Source organism: Pelodiscus sinensis, chromosome 1 (assembly GCF_052426305.1).
Source record: "Pelodiscus sinensis isolate ZL-2025 chromosome 1, ASM5242630v1, whole genome shotgun sequence".
Taxonomy (NCBI): domain Eukaryota; kingdom Metazoa; phylum Chordata; order Testudines; family Trionychidae; genus Pelodiscus; species Pelodiscus sinensis.
This window is the reverse complement of record NC_143052.1, coordinates 81,844,549-81,864,767: the sequence shown is the minus strand read 5'-3', so window position 1 is coordinate 81,864,767 and position 20,219 is coordinate 81,844,549. Positions and strand designations below refer to the sequence as shown.

General features: G+C 44.3%; 1 protein-coding gene across 2 annotated transcripts in view; it reads right to left on the bottom strand.

The window, feature by feature from the left end:
* Nucleotides 1-20,219, bottom strand: part of NUDT4 (nudix hydrolase 4) — a 39,663-nt gene that overhangs the window by 12,745 nt on the left and 6,699 nt on the right. For both annotated transcript variants that reach the window (XM_075933171.2, XM_075933181.2), the window contains exon 2: nt 5,440-5,550. In XM_075933171.2, coding sequence (XP_075789286.1) covers nt 5,440-5,550 — 111 coding nt within the window. The remainder of the gene's footprint in view (nt 1-5,439; nt 5,551-20,219) is intronic.

Genomic DNA, 20,219 nt, shown 5'->3' with positions numbered 1-20,219 from the left:
TAGGTCGCTGGAACAAGTGACCTGCTGCAGCCAAGAAGAGACCAGGAAAGATGTATAAAGAGGCCATGTGGCGGACTCCATCTTGGTACTCAGCTCAGCACTTCATCCCAGAGGCAGCAGTGCAGGGATTCAAGAGCCAGGAAGAACTGTGGACCCATCCTGATCCTAGGATGCACAACAAGGACTTTTAAGCCAGCAGCTATAACATCTCTGCTAGAGCCTGCATTGAGAACTGGGAGATTCAATGCATGTAATGTACTATCCTTTAACCTTACTCTCATGCTTTTCTTTATTGTAGTAATAAGCCTTTAGATGTTAGATGCTAAAGGATTGGCTCAGTGTGATTTGTAGGCAAGACCCAGAGGGTAAGTTGACCAGGGATCTGTGGCTGGTTTCTTGGAACCAGTCAGAACTTGTTCGGGGTAGGTGGGATTGGGTTCTAAGACCCTCCCCCCCCCCCGACCGGTGTATGAGGCCCGGGGCCATCTGGGGCACGGATATTCCTGGGGTGTCGGAGGGGTTTTGCTCGTAAGGCTTCAGGCAGGCTGCTGAAGTGCTCTGTGGGACTGGTTTGTGACCTGTTTGGGGACTGTAAGGAGCCCCAAAGTTGAGCAACTCACCCTGAGCGGACGCCCTCAGCTGTGCCCAGACACAGCCCGGTTCGTCACAGTTGGCTTAATGAGACTGCTCAAGGTTGTGGATTGTCATACTCTTCAGCAAGGTACTTAAGTCAGCTTAGTTTTCTACTGTGTATCAGGCCTAAGTATGTCCTTGTGGTATCTATAATACATGACTTTCCAGTACTATAAAGCTATTTTCCAGCCTTCAATCCCTATCTCATGTACTAGGCTAAAGAATCAGAACTGATGGTGTCTTATGTCTTTGAGACATCAAAGGAGAAAGATGGATTTTAATGAGAAGCTCAGACTGGAGACAAAGTGGGTAGACACTAACAAGTTGCTACAAAAAACTTGAACAGCAAATTAGTCTTGTAACACCTTAGAGACTAACAAAGGTAGATGGTATCATAAGCTTTCATGGGCACAACCCACTTCTTCAGATGAATGGAGTGTAGGGGTGCAGGGTACAAATGAATAGAGAAAGAGGATGGGGAGGGAAAGAAGGGGGGGAATAGGGGAAAAAATATTGTTAGAGTGCCCATGATAAACGAGGCTCTAAGTATTCTAAGTGCCCAGTGCTTCACTTTTTGTCATTTGGGTGTGGAATATAGCGACTCATCCAGTTAAGTCTTTGTTTAAACTTCTATTCAAGGTGTCAAACTTGTTAATGAAACAAAGTTCTGCAGCTTCTCTCCATCTGGCTTTTGAAATATAATCTAGTCACTGGTCTTTTAAATAATATAGTCATCTAGATTCATTACTGAGCGCCCAGGCAAAATGAAATGTTCCCCAATAGGTTTCTCTGTGTTACCATTTCAAATAGTTGATTTGTGTCCATTAATCCTTTGTAGTAGAGACTGTTCACTTTGGCCAATATACGTGGCAGAGGGGCATTAGCTGGCACTTGATGACATAGATCACATTAGTTGATGTGCAGTTATATGAGCCTCTGATTTGGTGGCTTATGTGGTTACGTCCTGTGATAATGTCACTTGTATAAATGTGTGGTCAGAGTTGGCACCAGAGTTGATTGCAGGAGTGGGTTTCGAGATGAGTATGACAGTGGTGTGCTGTGTGGTGCTGAAAAGAATGTTTGAGGTTAGGGGGTTGTCTGTAGATGAGGATTGGGGGTCCGTCTGTAGGGATAACATATTAAAGTATTTAAAATGATTCCCCCAAGTGGAAGTGACTCCCCATAATTTGTTCCCCACAACTTAAAGTCTAAGTAGCATAAGTTTAAATAGAAGAAGCATATAAGTGTTTAGATTTAGTGTTATCAAGCTTGATAAGTGTTTAGATTATTTGTTAAGATTGTTAAATGTTTAGATTTATAATTATTGCCCCTCTAGAATATAATTTGTTAGGAGTGTAATATTAGGTCATGTAACTTAAGAATTATATTTTTAACAGTTTTATGTAGCCAGAAACAGCTCCCCTCTGTGTCCCAGGGCATGCTCAAACTTACACAATTGATGCCCATTCTCTTCAAAGCACTGTGAAGCAATTAACCCTAATAGCAAAGTGAAACATTGTAACTATAACAGTAACTAACTCAGCAAAGAAATGCCACCCAGAAACTTGTGACTTTGTAACTACAACTCTTGTATATGTAAAGTTATTATTATACAAAATACTGTATGTGAAACAATTAGGGAATGTATGTAAGAGAGAGTGCTTGGATGATGATGAATGAATAGTTTTGAGATGTGCCAGCCTGAGAATTCAGCAACAAAGGGCTGAAGAAGGTGTCAGGTGCCAGTGCAACCAAAAGGTGTCAAGTGGAGAAAACCAAGTACTGGAGGTCCACCCTATGAGATCACTGACAAGCACCTGACAGCCACCCTGGACATCAGCATGATGCAGCAATTCCTATAGACTGGTATAGGAAGAAATTCCCATAAGAACTGGACTAAAAGACTATGGAGTCAGAGTCCAAGGTTCTGCTGCCAGCCTACCAGGAGCTTCAGATGTGCATCTGATCAGGACTTCACTCCCCACTACCATCACTTGTGTACAGAGTACCTGGTCAGTATTCTGTCACAAGCAACTTCCAGGCTGGTAACTAGAACATACATACATACATTCAGGTTCTATGTATGTATGTATGTATGTATGTATGTATGTATGTATGTATGTATAAGGGTTAAGTAGTGATAGGAATAAGTAGTTAAACAAGGTTGTTTACTTCTATCTTTTCTTTATTCTTTATTATCTTTACAATAAATGTGGCTTTTTGCCTTATCCCCCTCAAAATCCTGCTTGCTTTTATTGATACAACACCCCAAGGCTTTAGAGAGTGAGGGGTCATTTTCCAGGATAAGTTATAGATTGTTAATGAGCTGGAGGGGTTTAAGTTGGGGGCTATAGGTGATGACTGGTGGGGTTCTGTTTTCTTCGCTGGGCCCATACTGAAGATGCTGATGCCTGGCTACTCATCTGGCTCTGTCAATCTGTTTTTTCACCTGTGTGGGTATTTAAGTTTTAAGAATGCTTCATACAGAGCCTGTTGTCTGTGGGACTGGAGCAAATCCAGTTGTATCTTAGGGCCTGGCTGTAAACAATAGACTGGGAAATGTGTCTGGGATGGAAGCTAAAGGCATGTAGTTAAGTGTAACACTCGGTAGGTTTCTGGTATAAAGTGGTGGAAATTTGGCCTTTGTGTAATTGTACTGTAGTGTCAAGGAAGTGGCTCTTGTGTGGACTAATCCAGGCTAAGATTGATGGTGGGGTGGAAATTGAAGAATTCCCCAGGGATTTCAACAAGGGTCTCCTTCCTGTGGGTCCATATAATGAAAATGTTGTCAATGTAGCATAAGCAGAGCAAGGATGCTAGGGGGTGATAGTTGAGGAAAAGTCGTTCAAGATCAGCCATAAAGATGTTGGCATATTGTGGGACCAAGTGGGTGCCCATAGCTGTGCCACTGACTTGAAGATTTAACTTGTCCTCAAATTGGAAGTTGTTGTAGCTAAGATAAAAATCACAGAGCTCAGTAACCAGGTATGCAGTGGTGTCATCAAGGACAGTGTTTCTGACAACCAGTAATCCACCATCGTGTGGAATATTCAGATAAAGAGCTTCTATATCCATGGTGGCCAGGATGGCATTTTTAGGAAGATTATTGATGTTCTGTAGTTTCCTCAGGAACTCAGTGGTGTCTCAAAGGTAGCTAGGAGTGATGGTAGCATAGGGTCTGATGAGAGAGTCAACATAACTGAATAATCCTGCTGTAAGTGTGCCATCACAGGATTTCTAGTTTTATTGATCTTGGGTAGCAGACAGGGTGTGTATGTGTGTCTGTCTGTGTGTGTGTGTTTTTGAAAGACATTATTAGATTTTATACATTTCCAAATATTGCTCGTCTTTAGCATGCATCTAAATAGGAAGAACTTCAGTTTTAGCCCATAATCTTTTGGACCCAGCAGAGAAAATTTATACACACTACAGTCTTACCTTCTGTTTCCTGTAGGTGGAGCAAAACCCATACTTTATAGAGAAGCAAAATGCTAGCTTGTGTATTTTAGAACACATACAAACTCTGAAGTTTGATATGTGAGCTAAAATTAAGATGGCATTGAAGGTTCACCAAGACACTGAATAACCAAGCAGTAATTTAATTTACTTTAAGACACTATTCTCACACTTTTGGAATGCCCACAAAATGAAATCCAGTGAGTTTCTCTTGCAGGAAACAATTGCTGCAAATAATGCAGAACTGCAGTCAAGAGAAATTTATATACTGGAGAATACTTTACAAGACTGCCTCTGTTTTAGGCACTTGCTGCTGCTATATTTACCTGCGCAGCCACAGATTCAGACAATTGCAGCTCCCATTGGCTGGGTTCACAGGTGCAGATAAATCTGATGGTGTGGGGACCAGACAGGGGCTAACCTTAGCAGACTGGATCTGGCCTGCAGGCCATTTGCCCACCCCTGATCGAACACCCTCACTTTAAGTTTAATTATATACATTTCACTTCATTGTAGTTTATCACCGATGTACTTTATTTTAGCTGGAAATTAGAGATGCAAATCTCGTAAAATAGATTTGTTCAAAGGCATTAGTGTAAGCGTGTAACTGCTGAACATGTCAATGGTTATATGTTCACATGCATGGGGGCAGGGCAGAGGCAGAAGCTAGTGCTTACAGGGCTTTTAAGCCAACTCCCTGTGAGCACCAGCACCTTTGAATTACCACTACTGGTACTCACTACATAGTGCTTATATGTTGTGTTTAACTCATTAAATGGGACTTTGGAGAAATTCTGCTGCAGTGCTTTTAGCAACTATGCACGTCAACAAAATATTCACTGCCAAAATCTTTTTACAGAAAGATTTTTGGTACTATGCTACTGCCTACATAGTGTTCTCACACAAGTATACAAATAGATTACTTGATACCAAAACATTAGGGTTTTTTGTAGCATTAGAACAGAAACTCTGCCCTCAAATCAAGTGGCAGAGATATACTACTCAAACATTTTCTGTCAGGAATTTGAATTGGTGTTCCTCAATTTAAAATAATCGAAGAATCCCTTTCCTTCAACTAGTCAAGTCTCATTACTTGATTTAAGATGTACTATGTCTACAAAAACCCAGATTTCAATCTAAATATTGATCAAAACCTACTTACACAATGTATTCTGATTTGCATTAAAATGGAGATATGAGTCCTAAAAATTAAGTCTGAAATAGGCTAAGTTATACATTTTTGGCATTTGTAGGTCATTGGAATTTTAGCAAATTAAATTGAGAAGTTGCTGAAATTCTATTTTTGTTTAAGATTGCTATCTGAATGTGAGTGAAACTTTCAATGTTTACCTCTTCATAAACCTCTCGAACTGCAGCACCTCCTGGCTCCTCCTCTGGTTCCATTCCTCCACCCGGTACAATCCACTGATCTGGATACCGGCTACTACTCACTAACAGTACCTAAAATATCAAAAAAGACACACATTTAAGCAGTCACTTGAAAACAATCTGACTGAAGACAGTCTGAAGCTGGCATGTCAAACTCGTGTTTGGAGGGCTGCATGTGGCCCGATGGAAATTTGTGGCCCCCAGAACATTTTTATAAGAGAATGAAGTGCTGGCCACTTGGAACATGTAGCCGAGTGCCTGCTCACAGCTGGCCATGCTGCTCTGTGCATGCGCTCATGGCTGGCTGGGTGCTCACAGCTGGCCACTGCTCATGCTGCCCCAGCGCCTGAGGCAGCAACATTGACTTTGGGACCCACATATTAGGTTGTAGAGTTGCCAGGTGTCTGATTTTGAATTGGACAGTCCAGTATTTGAGCTTTCTGTTTGGAAAACAAATCGAGAAAATATTAATGTCTGGTATTTTCTAAAGATGTAATGTTGATTGTGATGTAATGTCAAGTGTGTCCCATATTTTTGTTGAAACCATCTGGCAACCCTATTAGATTGGGGGAGAGGAGGCATTAGGTTGGGGGAGCTAGCTCTGGGGAATGGAGGGGGGATTTGGTTAGAATGGGGGCATGGGAGGGGCTTATTCATGATGCCAGATGGATTATACCTTACAAAACATAATCAGAACTCAATAACCTATAGCAAGATTTACATGTGAAGTACCAACTCTTAAAACGCCTTGAGATTAATACAAAATTAATGTTAAGAGTCAAGATCCTCAGGTTCGGGATACTCACTTTCTGCACATGTGTAAATAGGAAATGTTTTACCAATGTGATCTAAGATCCTGACTCTTAAATGAACTATATCAAGCTGATTTAGAGTTATACCTTTCTAGACTGCTGATGAGGCTTTTGTAAAAGAGTCCATACACATAGAATTGTCAAAAAATGTAAGATGTACTAAGATATTTCCCTGAAATTTTTACAACATTGGGCTTGCAAGATGTAATGATGCAACTTCACCGGAACTTGTCCAAGTTAGAGAAATACAAAAAAAGCCCAAAAAGTATGCACTGCAAGTTACTTTTTTCTTCAAAATGTACTAATCCAAGTTTAATAAGTTAGGATTTAGATTTAGTGTGTTCTATCTTCATGTTTCATCATCTATTTTGCATTGAAATTAGAAGGCACATACACAGGGCGAACAACAAAACAAGTCTGTTATACATACTATCAATTCCTAGAAGCCTAAGTCAGAGCAGGACTCTGCTGTTTTAAGCACTGTACAGAGAACAAGAATGGCTTCTGCCCCAAGGAGCCTTCTTGTTTAACTGTTAACACAATAGAATTGTGCACTTCTCACCATTAGCCAGAAATTTAAAATACTTATTTCACCATCGAGCCAGGTTGGTACTTAAGTTAGAAGTTACACTGAATGCTTTTTATATAAAAGGGAAATATGGTAAAACCATGAAAATGGAGCTAAAGAATGTCTGCAGTTAATAAAATTACTTGTATTTGAGCCATTTCTGCTCTGACTAGTAAATTCAATCTGTGGTGTAAGATCTGAAGCAGTAGCCGTTATAGTAGCTACCAACCTGTGGAGGACCCTTGAGCCAGATTTCCTTTGATGGAGCAACTTGATAGTCACCAAGTCAATTTACAGGGCAGCTTGACAGCATCAATCTATACCCTTAGCCTTTTTCTCAGGGCCCAATGGCCTAAGTACATACGCAGGAAAAACTCCCCCACACAGGGGAAAGGGGACCTGGGCCCTCCCACTGCACTGAGTCCCAGGCCAGGGCCCTGTTGGCCTTGGCATGGTCCACTGCTCACTCAAGGGGGAATCCTGCTACAACACGATGAGTGCTCAAGGAGTGATTCCCCACCCTGGGCTACTTCCTACTGGTACCTGGCAGATTTCTACCCCGTATGCGGATTCAGGTTCTGAGGCTCCTTAGGTAGCACCTCTCGGCCTGGCTGCTGCTGTTTGGGCTGGCTGTGCTCCCCCACAGGAGTTCCTTCAGCTCCACCTTCCCCTTCAGGAGTCAGCCCTGACTGAGCTGCTCCAGAAACCTTTACAGTCAATCTCCAGTTGAAGCATGCCCAGAAGGGCTGTGGGGAATAGGGCCCTTTCAGCCAGCTGAGCCAAGGTCACTCCATCAGCTTCAGGGCAGGCTTGTCACACCCAGACATACACACTCCCTCAGCCTCTCACCCTCACTCCCCAAGCTCAGGGATCTAGAAAAAAAAACACAGCCTGAGGCGGAGACCAAGACCAGGGCTTGTACAGAGCCACTCCTTCCTTCAGGACAATCGCTATCTAACATCCCTAACAACTGAATAAGTGTGTAACCGCACAAAATATTATTGGTTACACACCTATTTCATAGTCCCCGGGGCAGGGCCAGTAGCCAGTGTGCTTCCTAGCTCCACTCCTGGAGAGCCCGTCACGCTACACTGCTGCCAATGTATCACAGGCAGAAGTGCAGGCTGGCAGGTGGTAGCCAGTCCGCATGGGGAGCTGGTTTAAAATCTTTTAAGCTGGGTCCCTTCCCTCCCCGCCGCCCCAAGAACTGGCTCCGGCCTGCCCCCTTGCTACCTCTGTGTGAGGCAGCAAGCGGGGGGTGGGGGAAGAAGAGTAGGCTCCATGGAACTGGTGCACAGAATCAGATTCAAAAGATGGTTCTACATGCATATTGGCTTCTGCCTGCCCCTCCCCTCTGATAGAGGGGCAGGAGTGCACGGGAAGAGGGGGAGAGGTGGCGGCTCTGCAGGAGCCAATACATGTGGGCAGCCTGCTTGACAGCTGGCTTCCCACATGTACTGGCTGCCGCCGGCCCCCACCCTCCTCACACTCCGCACTGCTGCCTCTATCAGAGTTACTTGGAAGGTTTTTAAGTTGCTTTTTGAGCATTGTTTAAGTGGCTCCATACTCAGAAATATACATGCCCTTTCAGGTTACCAGCTCTAAACTCCATCCTTCCTTGCTGCCTCTGATGCAGAGGCAACAAGTGGGGGGTAGGGGCAGTGAGTGTAGTTGAGAAGATGAACCACTAAGCCCAGGCTTATCAGTTAATCATGTAGTGGACTACACACGGACATCCAAACAACATAGTGGGAACCACAGTTGCCCAAAACTCTCAAGCTCAGTCTCCCTGACAGTATCCTGTATTTTCAAGCCAGAACACCCACTCTGCTAGGTCCAGCTGTTCCTAGTGGAAGCCAGCAGTTCTGTAAAGCCAATTCTGCATGGAAAAATGAAATACTGTGCAAAATGTTAATTGTGTAAATCCCTCCTTGCACAATGGCACAATTTCCCCAGGAGCAAGTCTCACTGAAATTTCTGAAGCTACATTAGACTTGACTGTAGGAATAGGAAAGGAATAGTGATACAATAGAGTTCCGATTATCTGACCTTCGGCAATCCGACATTTTGCTTTATCCGACCCTGCAGCTCCTGGCACTGGCAAGAGAGGTACCAGCGGCTCCAGGGTGTGGGCCGGGAGAATGGTCCCATTCGCTGCTCAGTCGCTCTCCTGCTGGCGCCGCTCCATCCCCGGAAGCTGCAGAGTCCGATGAATGGCCCCGCTCACTGCCCTGTCACTGTCCTTGAGCCACTGATGGCTGCAGCTCCCGGGGACGAAGCGGTGTCGGCAGGAGCAGCTCCAGGAGAGCAACAGGGAAGCAAGTGGGGCCCTTCTCCCAGTCCGCACCCTGGAGCTGCTGATGCTGCTCCTGCCAGCGCAATTTTGTCCCCAGGAGCTGCAGGCATCAGCAACTCCAGAAGAGCAATGGGGCAGCGAGCAGGGCCATTCTCCCGGCCTGCGCCCCAGGAGCTGCAGGAAGGGGACGAAGCAGCGCCGGCAGAATGGCCCCGCCCACTGCCCTGTCGCTCTCCTGGAGCTGCTGATGCCTGCAGCTCCCAGGGACAAAGTGGCGCTGGCAGGAGCAGCATCAGCGGCTCCAGGAAAGTGACAGGGCAGCGAGTGGGGCCATTCTCCCGGCCTGCGTCCCGGGAGCTGCAGGGAGGGAAGGGGCCAGAGCCAAGGCCAGGGCCAGGCAGGGATGGGGACCAAGCGGCTCTGGCTACAGTAGAGTCCCTATCATCCAACAATTTCAGTAATCTGACCACCTGTTGGTCCCCGTTTAGATCGGATAATTGGGACTCTACCGTAGTTTGCCAAGCTTCACCTATAGCAGGATACCCCTGCATCAATGATCTCTGATGTTAAGTGTAGACGAGTGGTCCCCAACCTTTTGGGGCTGTGCGCCCGGGGGCCGGTGCCACCCACACGCCACACGCCCGGGGGCAGGGCTGGCCCTGAACACTCGGTGAGCGCACAGAAATGGCCCAGCGGGCGCCATGGCACCCGCACGTACCACGTTGGAGACCACTGGTGTAGACAATGCTTACGACTACCTTAACTAAAAGCCCTGGACGGTTTCCTATACAGGCAAGAGCAGGATAGCAATAATCATAACCAAGATTCTGCTCAATGCTTATGTATTAAGGCTGCATCTCTTTACAGCCTTTATTATGAGTACGTGGACAGGATGCATAGGTAAGTGGTGCTACTGAGAAAGTTTAGAACTGGTAACCTGCGAGGGCATGTATATTTCTATGAGTATGGATCCACTTAAGCAATGCTCAAAAAGCAATTTTAAAACCTTACAAGTAACTGAAGGATAAGCACAGCTGACATTCCATACAACATGAACATTACACACAACTTTCGGCTGATCAAATCAGTGTTCAAGGGAGCTGTGTGAAAGCAACTAGTAATAGTGATGACTATTACATTAAATCATTCAGAGCTTAGTGCATGGGTGGGAAACCTTCTTTAGGCCAGGGGGCTGCTGACCCACAGAAAAAAAAAAATCAGTCAGGCAGGGAGGAGCGGGAGGTGGAGTGCCAGCACGGGCAGGAGCCTTGAGCCCCAAGGCCCAGACCAGGCAAGTCAGGGACTGCATCTGGCCCCTGGACCTTAGGTGCCCCACTCCTGGTTTAGTGGAATTGTTTGAAATCAGGATTTATTGTTTGGTTAAGGGCTGAAAAATTCCAGTTTACTAGAAGGGGACAAATCAGTTTGCTTGCCCTGAATGGAAGCTTAGCATAAAGTCACGCATTTTATGTTTGATTTTACCATTGACATGAACAAAAGTTACCACAGCTAAGCTCCCTTTAGGGTGCATGCCTGTGCGGGCACACAAAAAGTTTCAATCCCACCCACCTCCTCAGCAGAGCCACAGTGCAGCACTCATCTTTCTCTAAGTCTAAGGTAAGCTGCTGGTGGTGCCTCTCTGGGAGAGTGCAGGGCCAGGGCTGCATGGTGGCTGCTCAGCTGCTCCCAGAATGGGCTGTGTGGTGGGTGTCTGCCCAGTGTGCCAGAGCTGAAGCTGGAGCCTGCCCCAGCATGGGTACACAGAACAGCTGTTCACCATGCAGCCCTGCTCTGGGAGCAGCTGGGCAGCCACTATGCAGCCCTGGCCCCAGCTTCAGTGCTTTCCAAGAGCTGAAGCTGGGGCCAGGGCAGACCACACGGCAGCTGCCAGAGCTGGAGATGTGGAGCTGTCCACACTGAAGCCCCAGCTTCATTGTGGTCCTGGCTCCAGCCCGGGCTCATGGGGCGGCCACTCACCACATGGCCTGCCTAGCGAGCACTGGTGGGTACCACAGTGGCACACACGACCTCATTCTTGGCATACAAGACAAACTCACTCATGGATAGAAAAAATCTTAGAGGGAACACTGCCACTAAGCTGTATTTTTATGACCACCTGACACATTAAGAAATGGACAGTAGGGATATGAATTTTTAGCTGGTGGGGTGTAGGGGCTGGAGAAGCCTCCTGCCTGTCTCAGGCAGGGAAATGCTCCAGCCCCATGGGACCTGCAACAAGCAGAGGTGGAGGTGGGCACTCTACCCTGGCCAGAGCAGCATCAGTTTGTAACATGTGTGCGTGTGCATGCGCTCCAGCCCAGCCCTCCTGCTCACCCCATGTAATTGTTAACTGTTTAATTAGTTAAATGGTTAAATATGTTTAAACAGGATTTTACATCTCTAATGGAAAAAATGCATATTAAGATGACCAGATAGACTTTAGTTATAGGTACAAAAGGAAACCCACAAGCTTCATGGGCTGTTGGCTACAAAGTAAGCCGTACTCATTTTGAAGTTTGTCTGGTTCACCATCTCTCCCCACCCCAACTCAAAATTGTCCTAGAGAGTTTCCCTCTGAACAGAACATGAACTAAAGTTACATTTATACTCCCTAGAGTTAAAACAGAGGCACTATTGATCAGATTCCAAATATTAACATCCTTAGAGAATCTTATGACACAGCACTCAGTTCATTCTAATTTTGCAACAGTCTTATGGCATTATCTCCATCCAAGAATTTGGTCCATCCAAAGAACAGGAAATCCTGCAAGATTACTCTGATCCATGCTCTTTGGGGCTAGTAAAACAGTCAAGTATCTGAGGCCCCTTACCAGGAGTAATTACGAATCTTTGAAGGAAGAATCCTTAGGCATGGCCTACATGTAAGAAATAAAAAGCTTCAGGGGGTACCCGAGTTAGTCTGTACAGGATCCACTTAAAACAAAAAGTCTGGTAGCACTTTAAAGACTAACAAAACACGTGGATGGTATCATGAGCTTTTTTGGGCACAGACCTCTTCTTCAGATGACTGGAGAAGAGGCAGTGGGTATGTAAATATCAAAGGGAAAGCCAAGCAGTAACAAGCAAAACTGATAGTCTATAAGCACCTAAAGACTGGATAGTTAAAAGAAGCAGATGAGAACCATTAGTTAGCAATAGAAAGGAAGAGCACTAACACCAGATTCTACACAAAGAACCATTGGCGCATTCATTGTTTGATAGGTCAGTAATGTCCCAGCCATCCGGTATCTCCATTCAGATCATTGGCATGAGAATTAAACTTGTGTGAATCAATTGTAGTTCCAACCCTTCCCTGTGTATTTGGCTTGAGGAATTGGTCTGTAACAAAACAGCAATTTGAAAGTCTCTTAATGAGTGACCAGGCAGATTAAAGTGTTCACCAACAGGTTTCTGTATGTTCCCTTTATGGATATCTGATTTGTGCCTATTGAGTCTCTAAAGCAGGGGTGTCCAAACTTTTTTCAAAGAGGGCCAGATTTGATGAAGTGAACATGCGTGAGGGCCGACCATTTTGCCTGACATTCTTTGAACCATTAAAATTAAATGCTAATTAACTATTTTATGCAATGTTTATTGAAAACGGCATACTTTTCATTTTGTCACATGGTTGACCAATCTAAACAGGTGTTAAATCACTCTGCCTTTCATATCTGAAGGCCAGATGAAAAAAATCCAGGAAGCTGACATATGTCAGGAACATTGTAAAGTACATTACATATTATTGGTAATAAAGGTTGTCTGTCAACTTTTAAGTTCAAAAAATATGAACAGGAACATAACACCAAGTATACATGTTGTGTCCAAATATATTTATAACTGATTTAGACCAGCTGACATTAACTGAGATTTTACAATGTATTCATCTCAATACATATGGATTCGTTGGGGGCCATAAAAGATAGATATTGCCAAATTACCTGTGGGGCCATATTAAACCAGAACACGGGCCACAATTGGCCCGCGGGCCGGACTTTGGACATGCCTGCTCTAAAGGGAACATATCCCCATGAACAGGGGCTGCTACTGAGAAGCAGCCTCTAACTATGGCAGGTCCAGGCTCGCCATGGATAATGGCTGCTTCAGGAGATGCAGGCTCCCCATGGACAGGAGCTATTGCTGCGAAGCAGCCTCTGGACCTGCCATAAACAGATACAGAGGCAGTGGGGGGGGGGGGGGGGGGGCGAGGGAGTGGAAAGGAATGTGACTAGTTGACTAGATGAACCAATAATCTTGGGTTTATTGGTTAATCTAGTTGACTACTCCTTGACATCCCTAGTAACCGCTGTGATTTTCCCGCCCTGTGGTCTCTGCAGCATAAAGCTTCATAGCAAAGCCTCCCTGAAAGTGATGCAGGCAGCCCTTGCCTGCCTGGCTCTCGGGGAGGAGACTTCATTGAGTGTAAGTTACACTGTTAATAAGCATCTGCTTAACAGTTAGTCATTTACACTCAAACATCATTGAAGGTAAGATCTATGACTTTTCCCGAAGTTCTACATGACGCGTCACTAGGTTCAGAACAACGTTGACAGTTATAGGATATGGGATGCAAGTGACTAGCCACCACACTAGTCGACTTGTTGCTTCTCCCCTCTTCCCACCCTTTCTGCTCTCAGGCCCAGCTAGGGCTCTTGTACATTTCAAAGCCAAAGCGCCACATGGAGCCTGGGGTCAGTGGGGATGACCTCTGGCCCCACAAGGCAATTCAAGGGTTGAACGCCACATAGCACTTCCACCTTTGACATGCAGCAACAGCCAGGTGGGCTCTTGTTACATTTCAAAGCAGAAGCGCCCTTACTGAAATTCCATCAACTATTCAATTAGCTGATTAATCTAATTTTAAACATCCATATAGAGGATGAGGAATTTTTCTTGTGTATGAAGGAAGGCTCTCAAATTGCATAACAAGGAATTTGATTTCTTACCATCCTATTACTTATTTGGGATCCTTGACAGCAGAACCCCATTCCCCCTTTCCCAAAAGCCGGGGGAGGATTTGTTTCATATCCTCTGCCCCCTCTTCTTTGTAAGCTATTTCTTAAGTGAAGTGAAGGTGATTTGGATAGGTTAGCTAGCTATACCCTCTTCTAAATTTAACTTCTCCTAGAAGCTGAGAGAAAGTTAATCTCTTCCACCTGCCACAGAAGCTAAACCAGTGTGGCTCAGCTCAACTGAAGCAGGGGGGCAAAAGCCTGTCTCCCAGTCTTATTGAAAATGTTTTTACCCTTTATCTGAAGAACAAAGTTATACTTCGCATTGAAGGAAGAAGAGAAGTGGGTAGCTATCACCTGGTTATAAAAAGCAACTGAAATCTGCCTAACCTAGCTGTGGCTAACTTAAGTCACAGGTGTACATACCAATCGGCAGGACATGTGGCATCGTGGGGCCATTCTATAGAAACCACTATTAGAAAAAATAGGAAAATTAAAAACTGGGGGGAAAAACCTCAAGATGCAACCATGTAAAAGTTTTGGATTAGTTTTTAGAACCTAAAAAACATTACTGTATATTTCTTTTGATCTCTTGCTTAGGGTAAAATGTTTAAGATTTAACACCTCACATTCTTGGAATAAGAGTACGTAACAACAAAGCTATATAGAACACATTAAAGAATCTACTTTAAAAATGGTATGGTTGCAAAGACCCACTCAAAGAGTTAAAAAAATACCAAAGTTAAAGCTGCCTTGTGCATATTCTTGTAACGCAATTCTAGTATATATAGTAGCCCAATGTCTGTGACTAACGCTGCAACACTGGCTGTTCCCTCTGGGCGGCGCTGTTGCCTCCCAACATGACACGCAACTGACTTCTGCGCCGCTCAGCTGGGCTGCCGCGTGGGAGAAAGCAGCACAAGCAGCCATTTGGGGTCCGCGATCCCCATACAGCACAAGGGTGCTTTTGCTGTGATTGTTTTTTAAATGTACAAGAGCACCCTGCTGGCCCCAAGCTCCTTGTGGGGCTTCTGCTTTTCAACCGGAGCAAGAGCCCTCCTAGAGTTCAAAGGCGGAGGTGCACTTATAGACTAATCACATAGTCGATGGAAATCCCATCAACTATTCAATTAATTAATCTAAATTTAACATCCCTACTACACAGGACTGTTTCACTGCTATTTGCTAGGTGACTAAGATGTTTAAATTCAAGAATAATTGTACCAGGTTTTATAGGGGAATGCCCTAATTGGAGACCCATTTATATTCTTCCAGTCACACTTCTCTTGGGTAGCTCTTGCCCCCTCCCCCCCCCCCCCCCCCCCACACACACACACACCACCCTGTTGCTCAACCAGCAGCCAACATTGCCTTCCTCTTCCTCCTCCGGAATGCATGGGAGGATTGTTGAAAGACAGGAGAGAAGATTCCCATCTCAGTTCCACTACTGCCTTAAGCGGTAAAGAGTCCTGTGGCACCTTATAGACTAACCAAAGTGTTGGAGCATAAGCTTTTGTGGGCAAAGACCCACTTCATGAGATGCATCTGACGAAGTGGGTCTTTGCCCATGAAAGCTTATACTCCAACACTTCGGTTAGTCTATAAGGTGCCACAGGACTTCTCGCCACTTTTTGCGGATTCAGACTAACACGGCTACCCCTGATACTCGACATTAATGCCATAGTGACCCACAACAGCTAGAAAGAGCAACCACAGGGTAAGTCCTGCTCAGCTCCTGCAGCCCTGGGCTGCAGAATGGTCAATTGTTGTACCAGAATGGCAGGTAGAGTTTGACTAGGCCTGACAAGCTAATCAATTTGATCATGGTCAAATATCATTAAATATTCCTCCAAGAATGTCCTAATATATGCAGCAACCTACTTTTCTGGTTGTATTGTCATATCATCTGCTAGCAAGACTACTTAAATGTCTTAATCACTTTTTGAAATGTGAAAGCCACACATTTGAAAAAAAAGATGAATTAACTGAAAGCTGAGCATCTTAATGGCTAGAGTCTTCTACAAAATGTATCTTTATTTGTATACAAGGCCAATGTACAGTAGAACTTAAGTAAGGAACACATACAAACTTTAAAGAACTTCATTTCTTGTAATCAGGCCTACGAGTCTAAGGCTAAGCCTACTGGAAGCTAATATCTTGCTGCTTAATGCTTTAAAAATATTTTACTATTTTTGACAATTTCTAACTAGTTAAATGCCTAACCCTACTTAACACAAACAGAAGTTGAAGAGAATTGCTGCTACCAAGCTAGCTATTCTAAAGTAGGGATATGAACAGGTAATGTTTACCTGACCAGTTAACCAGTGGCCCCACTCATAACTGATTAAACAGAATTTTACATCCCTATTTGAGTATCTGAAAAAATCTAAGTTTGCACGATCTTGGAACTTGACCAAACTTGGTAAAATTTTCACAGGGATGGTAAAGTGGATACCCTTCACACCAAGCAACCACTACACTAAATTTCAAGTTTGTGCCAAAGCTAAATTTTGTGAACAAGATGGCTGTAAGAGTTTTGCTTGATACAGACTGAATATTTTTCCCTAATCTCATTCTCAAAAACTAAGGATTATCATTGTGGAAAATTTCAGACCTCGTGGTAAAAGTTTATAACGGGAAGTATAATGAAAACTTATAAATAAGAGTCATTTTTACCTCTATAATGCACTTATTCTCCATGCCACAAGCACAAAGTTCTTGATTACATGTCATGGTAGATGATTTACAACATCTGATTAGATTTTATTCAAAGGATTTATTTTATTTTTGAGAAGTGAAATGGATTTTTGAACTAAAGACTTCTGGTAAGCCTGCTTTTCTAGTTAAGAGTGTTTTAACTTAGAGATTTCCTTGATTTATCTTTTAGAATTACAGAAACTAAGCAGTGATTTTTAGTTAGTCTCTTCTGTAACTGAGCTTAACATGGCAGTATTATGGGAGAAGAGCACCCATTTCAGCTGGGCTCCAGAAAACTGATGTCCGAGGAAGAATGCAACAAAACTAACACAGAAGCCTCCGCTGAAGACCAATGCTATCAGGTTGTGCATCTAAGCTTTAAACACAGCATTTCACATTTACTGATGCCCCAGGAACTGTTTATGTGGGGAACTTAACTTTGGTAGTATAGTTATGCCAATAATCAGTGTAGCTGCATAAACAGGCTTGCTCCAGAGTGCCTTTTTCCTCTTTGAGAAACTAAACTGGAAATAAGCACTCTTATTCTGTAGTAACTGTCCGCATGGGGAGTTATGATAGTTACAGCAGTATAGTTACGCCAGTAAATATTCCCATGTAGGCAAGCCTTAGGACAGTTCTCAAACAGGTGTACGCAGATCTCTTCTAACAGACATCAACTCATCTAGATAGTTGCCTAATTTTACAATAGGCCATATATCAAAAGCACTAGCTAAATCACTGCAAGCTAAAATTTTGTACAGAGAAGATGAGATGCAAGCAATTTCAGTGAGAGACACAGACACTTTCACATTTTGTAAGCAAGTAGCTCAAGTGAAATGAAACTTGGAGGCATGCAAACCAAATCAGACTCCTGAAAGGGAACTAAAGGTTTCACTTGTAAAATCCAGGACTCTGGTTTGGCAACATGCATGGTCCAGAAGAACCATGGATATTGCTGGACTAGAAAACCCCGGCTGGCAGCAGGGAACACAGCTCCACCCTGGAACACAGCTCAGTGGCAATGGAGCTGGCAGAGTGCAGCCCCGCCCAGAGTGGCAGAGTGGCAGCCAGTGCGCTTCAGCCCCACTCCCAAGGAGCCCCCTGCTATTCTATGCTGCTGCCTCTATCTGGCACCCCATGCTGCTGCCTCTGTCGGGAGCCGGTCTGCAAGGGGAGCCAATTTAAAAGCCAGATCCCCCTCACAGACTAGCTACCTCTCACCTCACACTGTTGCCTCTGATACAGAGGCAGCAGCAGCATGGGGTGGCAGCAGCCCCCATCCAGGGAATGGGGTCTAAGCTCCAGGACCTGGAACAAGCTGGGCTGCCTGTCTGCCTGGCTCCTAATACTCTTTAACTACAGAGCCGCAGTAGGGGTAGGTCCTGGACCCGGCACAAGCTGGGACTGAGCCATGCTGCTAAAAAACGTTGCTGGAAAAAGGCAGGGGGAATGCATGTAGTCTATAGCATTAAACTATAAAGCTACATCTAGACTGGCATGATTTTCCGCAAATGCTTAACAGAAAAGTTTTCCGTTAAAAGCATTTGCAGAAAAGAGCGTCTAGATTGGCACGGTCGCTTTTCCGCAAAAGCACTTTTTGCGGAAAAGCGTCCCTGCCAATCTAGACGCTTTTCCGCAAAAAAGCCCCGATCGCCATTTTCGCAATCGGGACTTTTGCGGAAAACAAATCTGAGCCGTCTACGCTGGCCCTTTTGCCCAAACGGGAGCAGCATAGTATTTCTGCAAGAAGCACTGATTTCTTACAGTAGGAAGTCAGTGCTTTTGCGGAAATTCAAGTGGCCAGTGTAGACAGCTGGCAAGTTTTTCTGGAAAAGCAAATGATTTTCCTGAAAAACTGGTCAGTCTAGACACAGCCAAAGATTTTGCTTAATCAGTTCTACTATTACATCCCTAGTGGGAAGTGCAGCTCCCAGCAGGGCTGGAGGGAAGCAGAGTGGATCTTCACTGGTCCTGAAGACTATCATTCAGGACTGCTCAGGTCCCCAGGGTGCTGGACCAGGGAAGTCCCACCTGTATAGTTTGGAAGAGTTGAGAACCACTGTCCAAAAACAAATACATGTGAAATGCTACTTGAAACCTTAGGTGCCCTCCCTGTCTTTCAGAGAAAGCTTCCTGATTGCTAGTGCTAGAAGGTGGTGAGATATTGAAACTTTACCTCGAAGTTGGGAGAAACTGGGTTTTTAGTCCCATTTAAAGTGCCACAGAGCAGCTGTCATGCTAAATTAATAATCATGTTAATTACCGAAGGACAAAGCAGTTTTTCTGGCTGACGTGATTTAACATGAAGCACTAAAAGATGCCTTGCTTAACTCAGACAACAGATAGTGCTAAGTAACGTTCTTTCTAATCTTTTCCATCTATGTTAGGGATGTAAAACCCCATTTAATTGGCTAACGGATTAGCCACTTAAAATGGTGGCAGGTATGATGCAGCGGGCTGCTTTGGCCTAGCCCGAGTGCCCCCTGTGGCACAAGAGGTTGCTTCAGTCTGGTCAGAGCACCTCCTGCCTTCACTGGTTAACTGACTTTCCTTATCCATGTGCAGAAGTTTTCAATCGACAGGCAAAATAAGTTTTGTGCACTGAAGCACGTGCGAATGTGATCCACCAATAGAAGCAAAAAACCTAGATGTGGGTGCTCTGCTGGGCAGCATTTGAACACTGGTGCTAAGGAGCTATGTTTGTGAGTGGGCTACAAAGGTCACTTAACATTTAAGTTTGTAATTTCATTAGCTACATTTACAATGTTAGCCAACCTTTCAACTTAAAGTTTTGACAACTATACCTGCCTTTTAAAGTTAGATTAAATACTGTAGTGTGGAGTAATCAACAAGCAGCTGCTGTACTGAAAGGTGACCTCTAAAGGAAAAGTGTTTGCCCTTATGTTGGATGAATGCCAGAAAGGCCTCAAACTCTTCTGGTTGCATACAGCCCCTCTTTTCCCCCCTTCACATACAACCCTACACCCACCTACGTTTGGAAACAAAACATGAAGGTTTAACCTAACTAACTTTGTTGGAGATCTCAAATTGGGAAATTTTTTTCTCCTTAACTGATAATTCAGGAGTGTTGACAAAGACCCATTCCCAATTATGTAGTATCACAATCACTTTGCACTCCTTGCAAGAGTCATTTTTCTCTTGGTGCTGTGCTAGTTGGTGGGGAAATAGTAGTTTGAGGATCAACATGTCACTAGCTCATTTGCAGAAACAGGAAAAAGTTCCACAACTTTGAGAACCATTCAGCTGTAGGTAAAATTATCACTGCTATACAGAGGATCGATTGAATATCATTGAATTGTCTAGGCATTTAAGATACCTAGAAGAGCACACTACCTCTTTACAGAAGAGATTTTGCTTTTAGGTATTTGATTTTTTGTATTAGTATTAAAATTTATAAG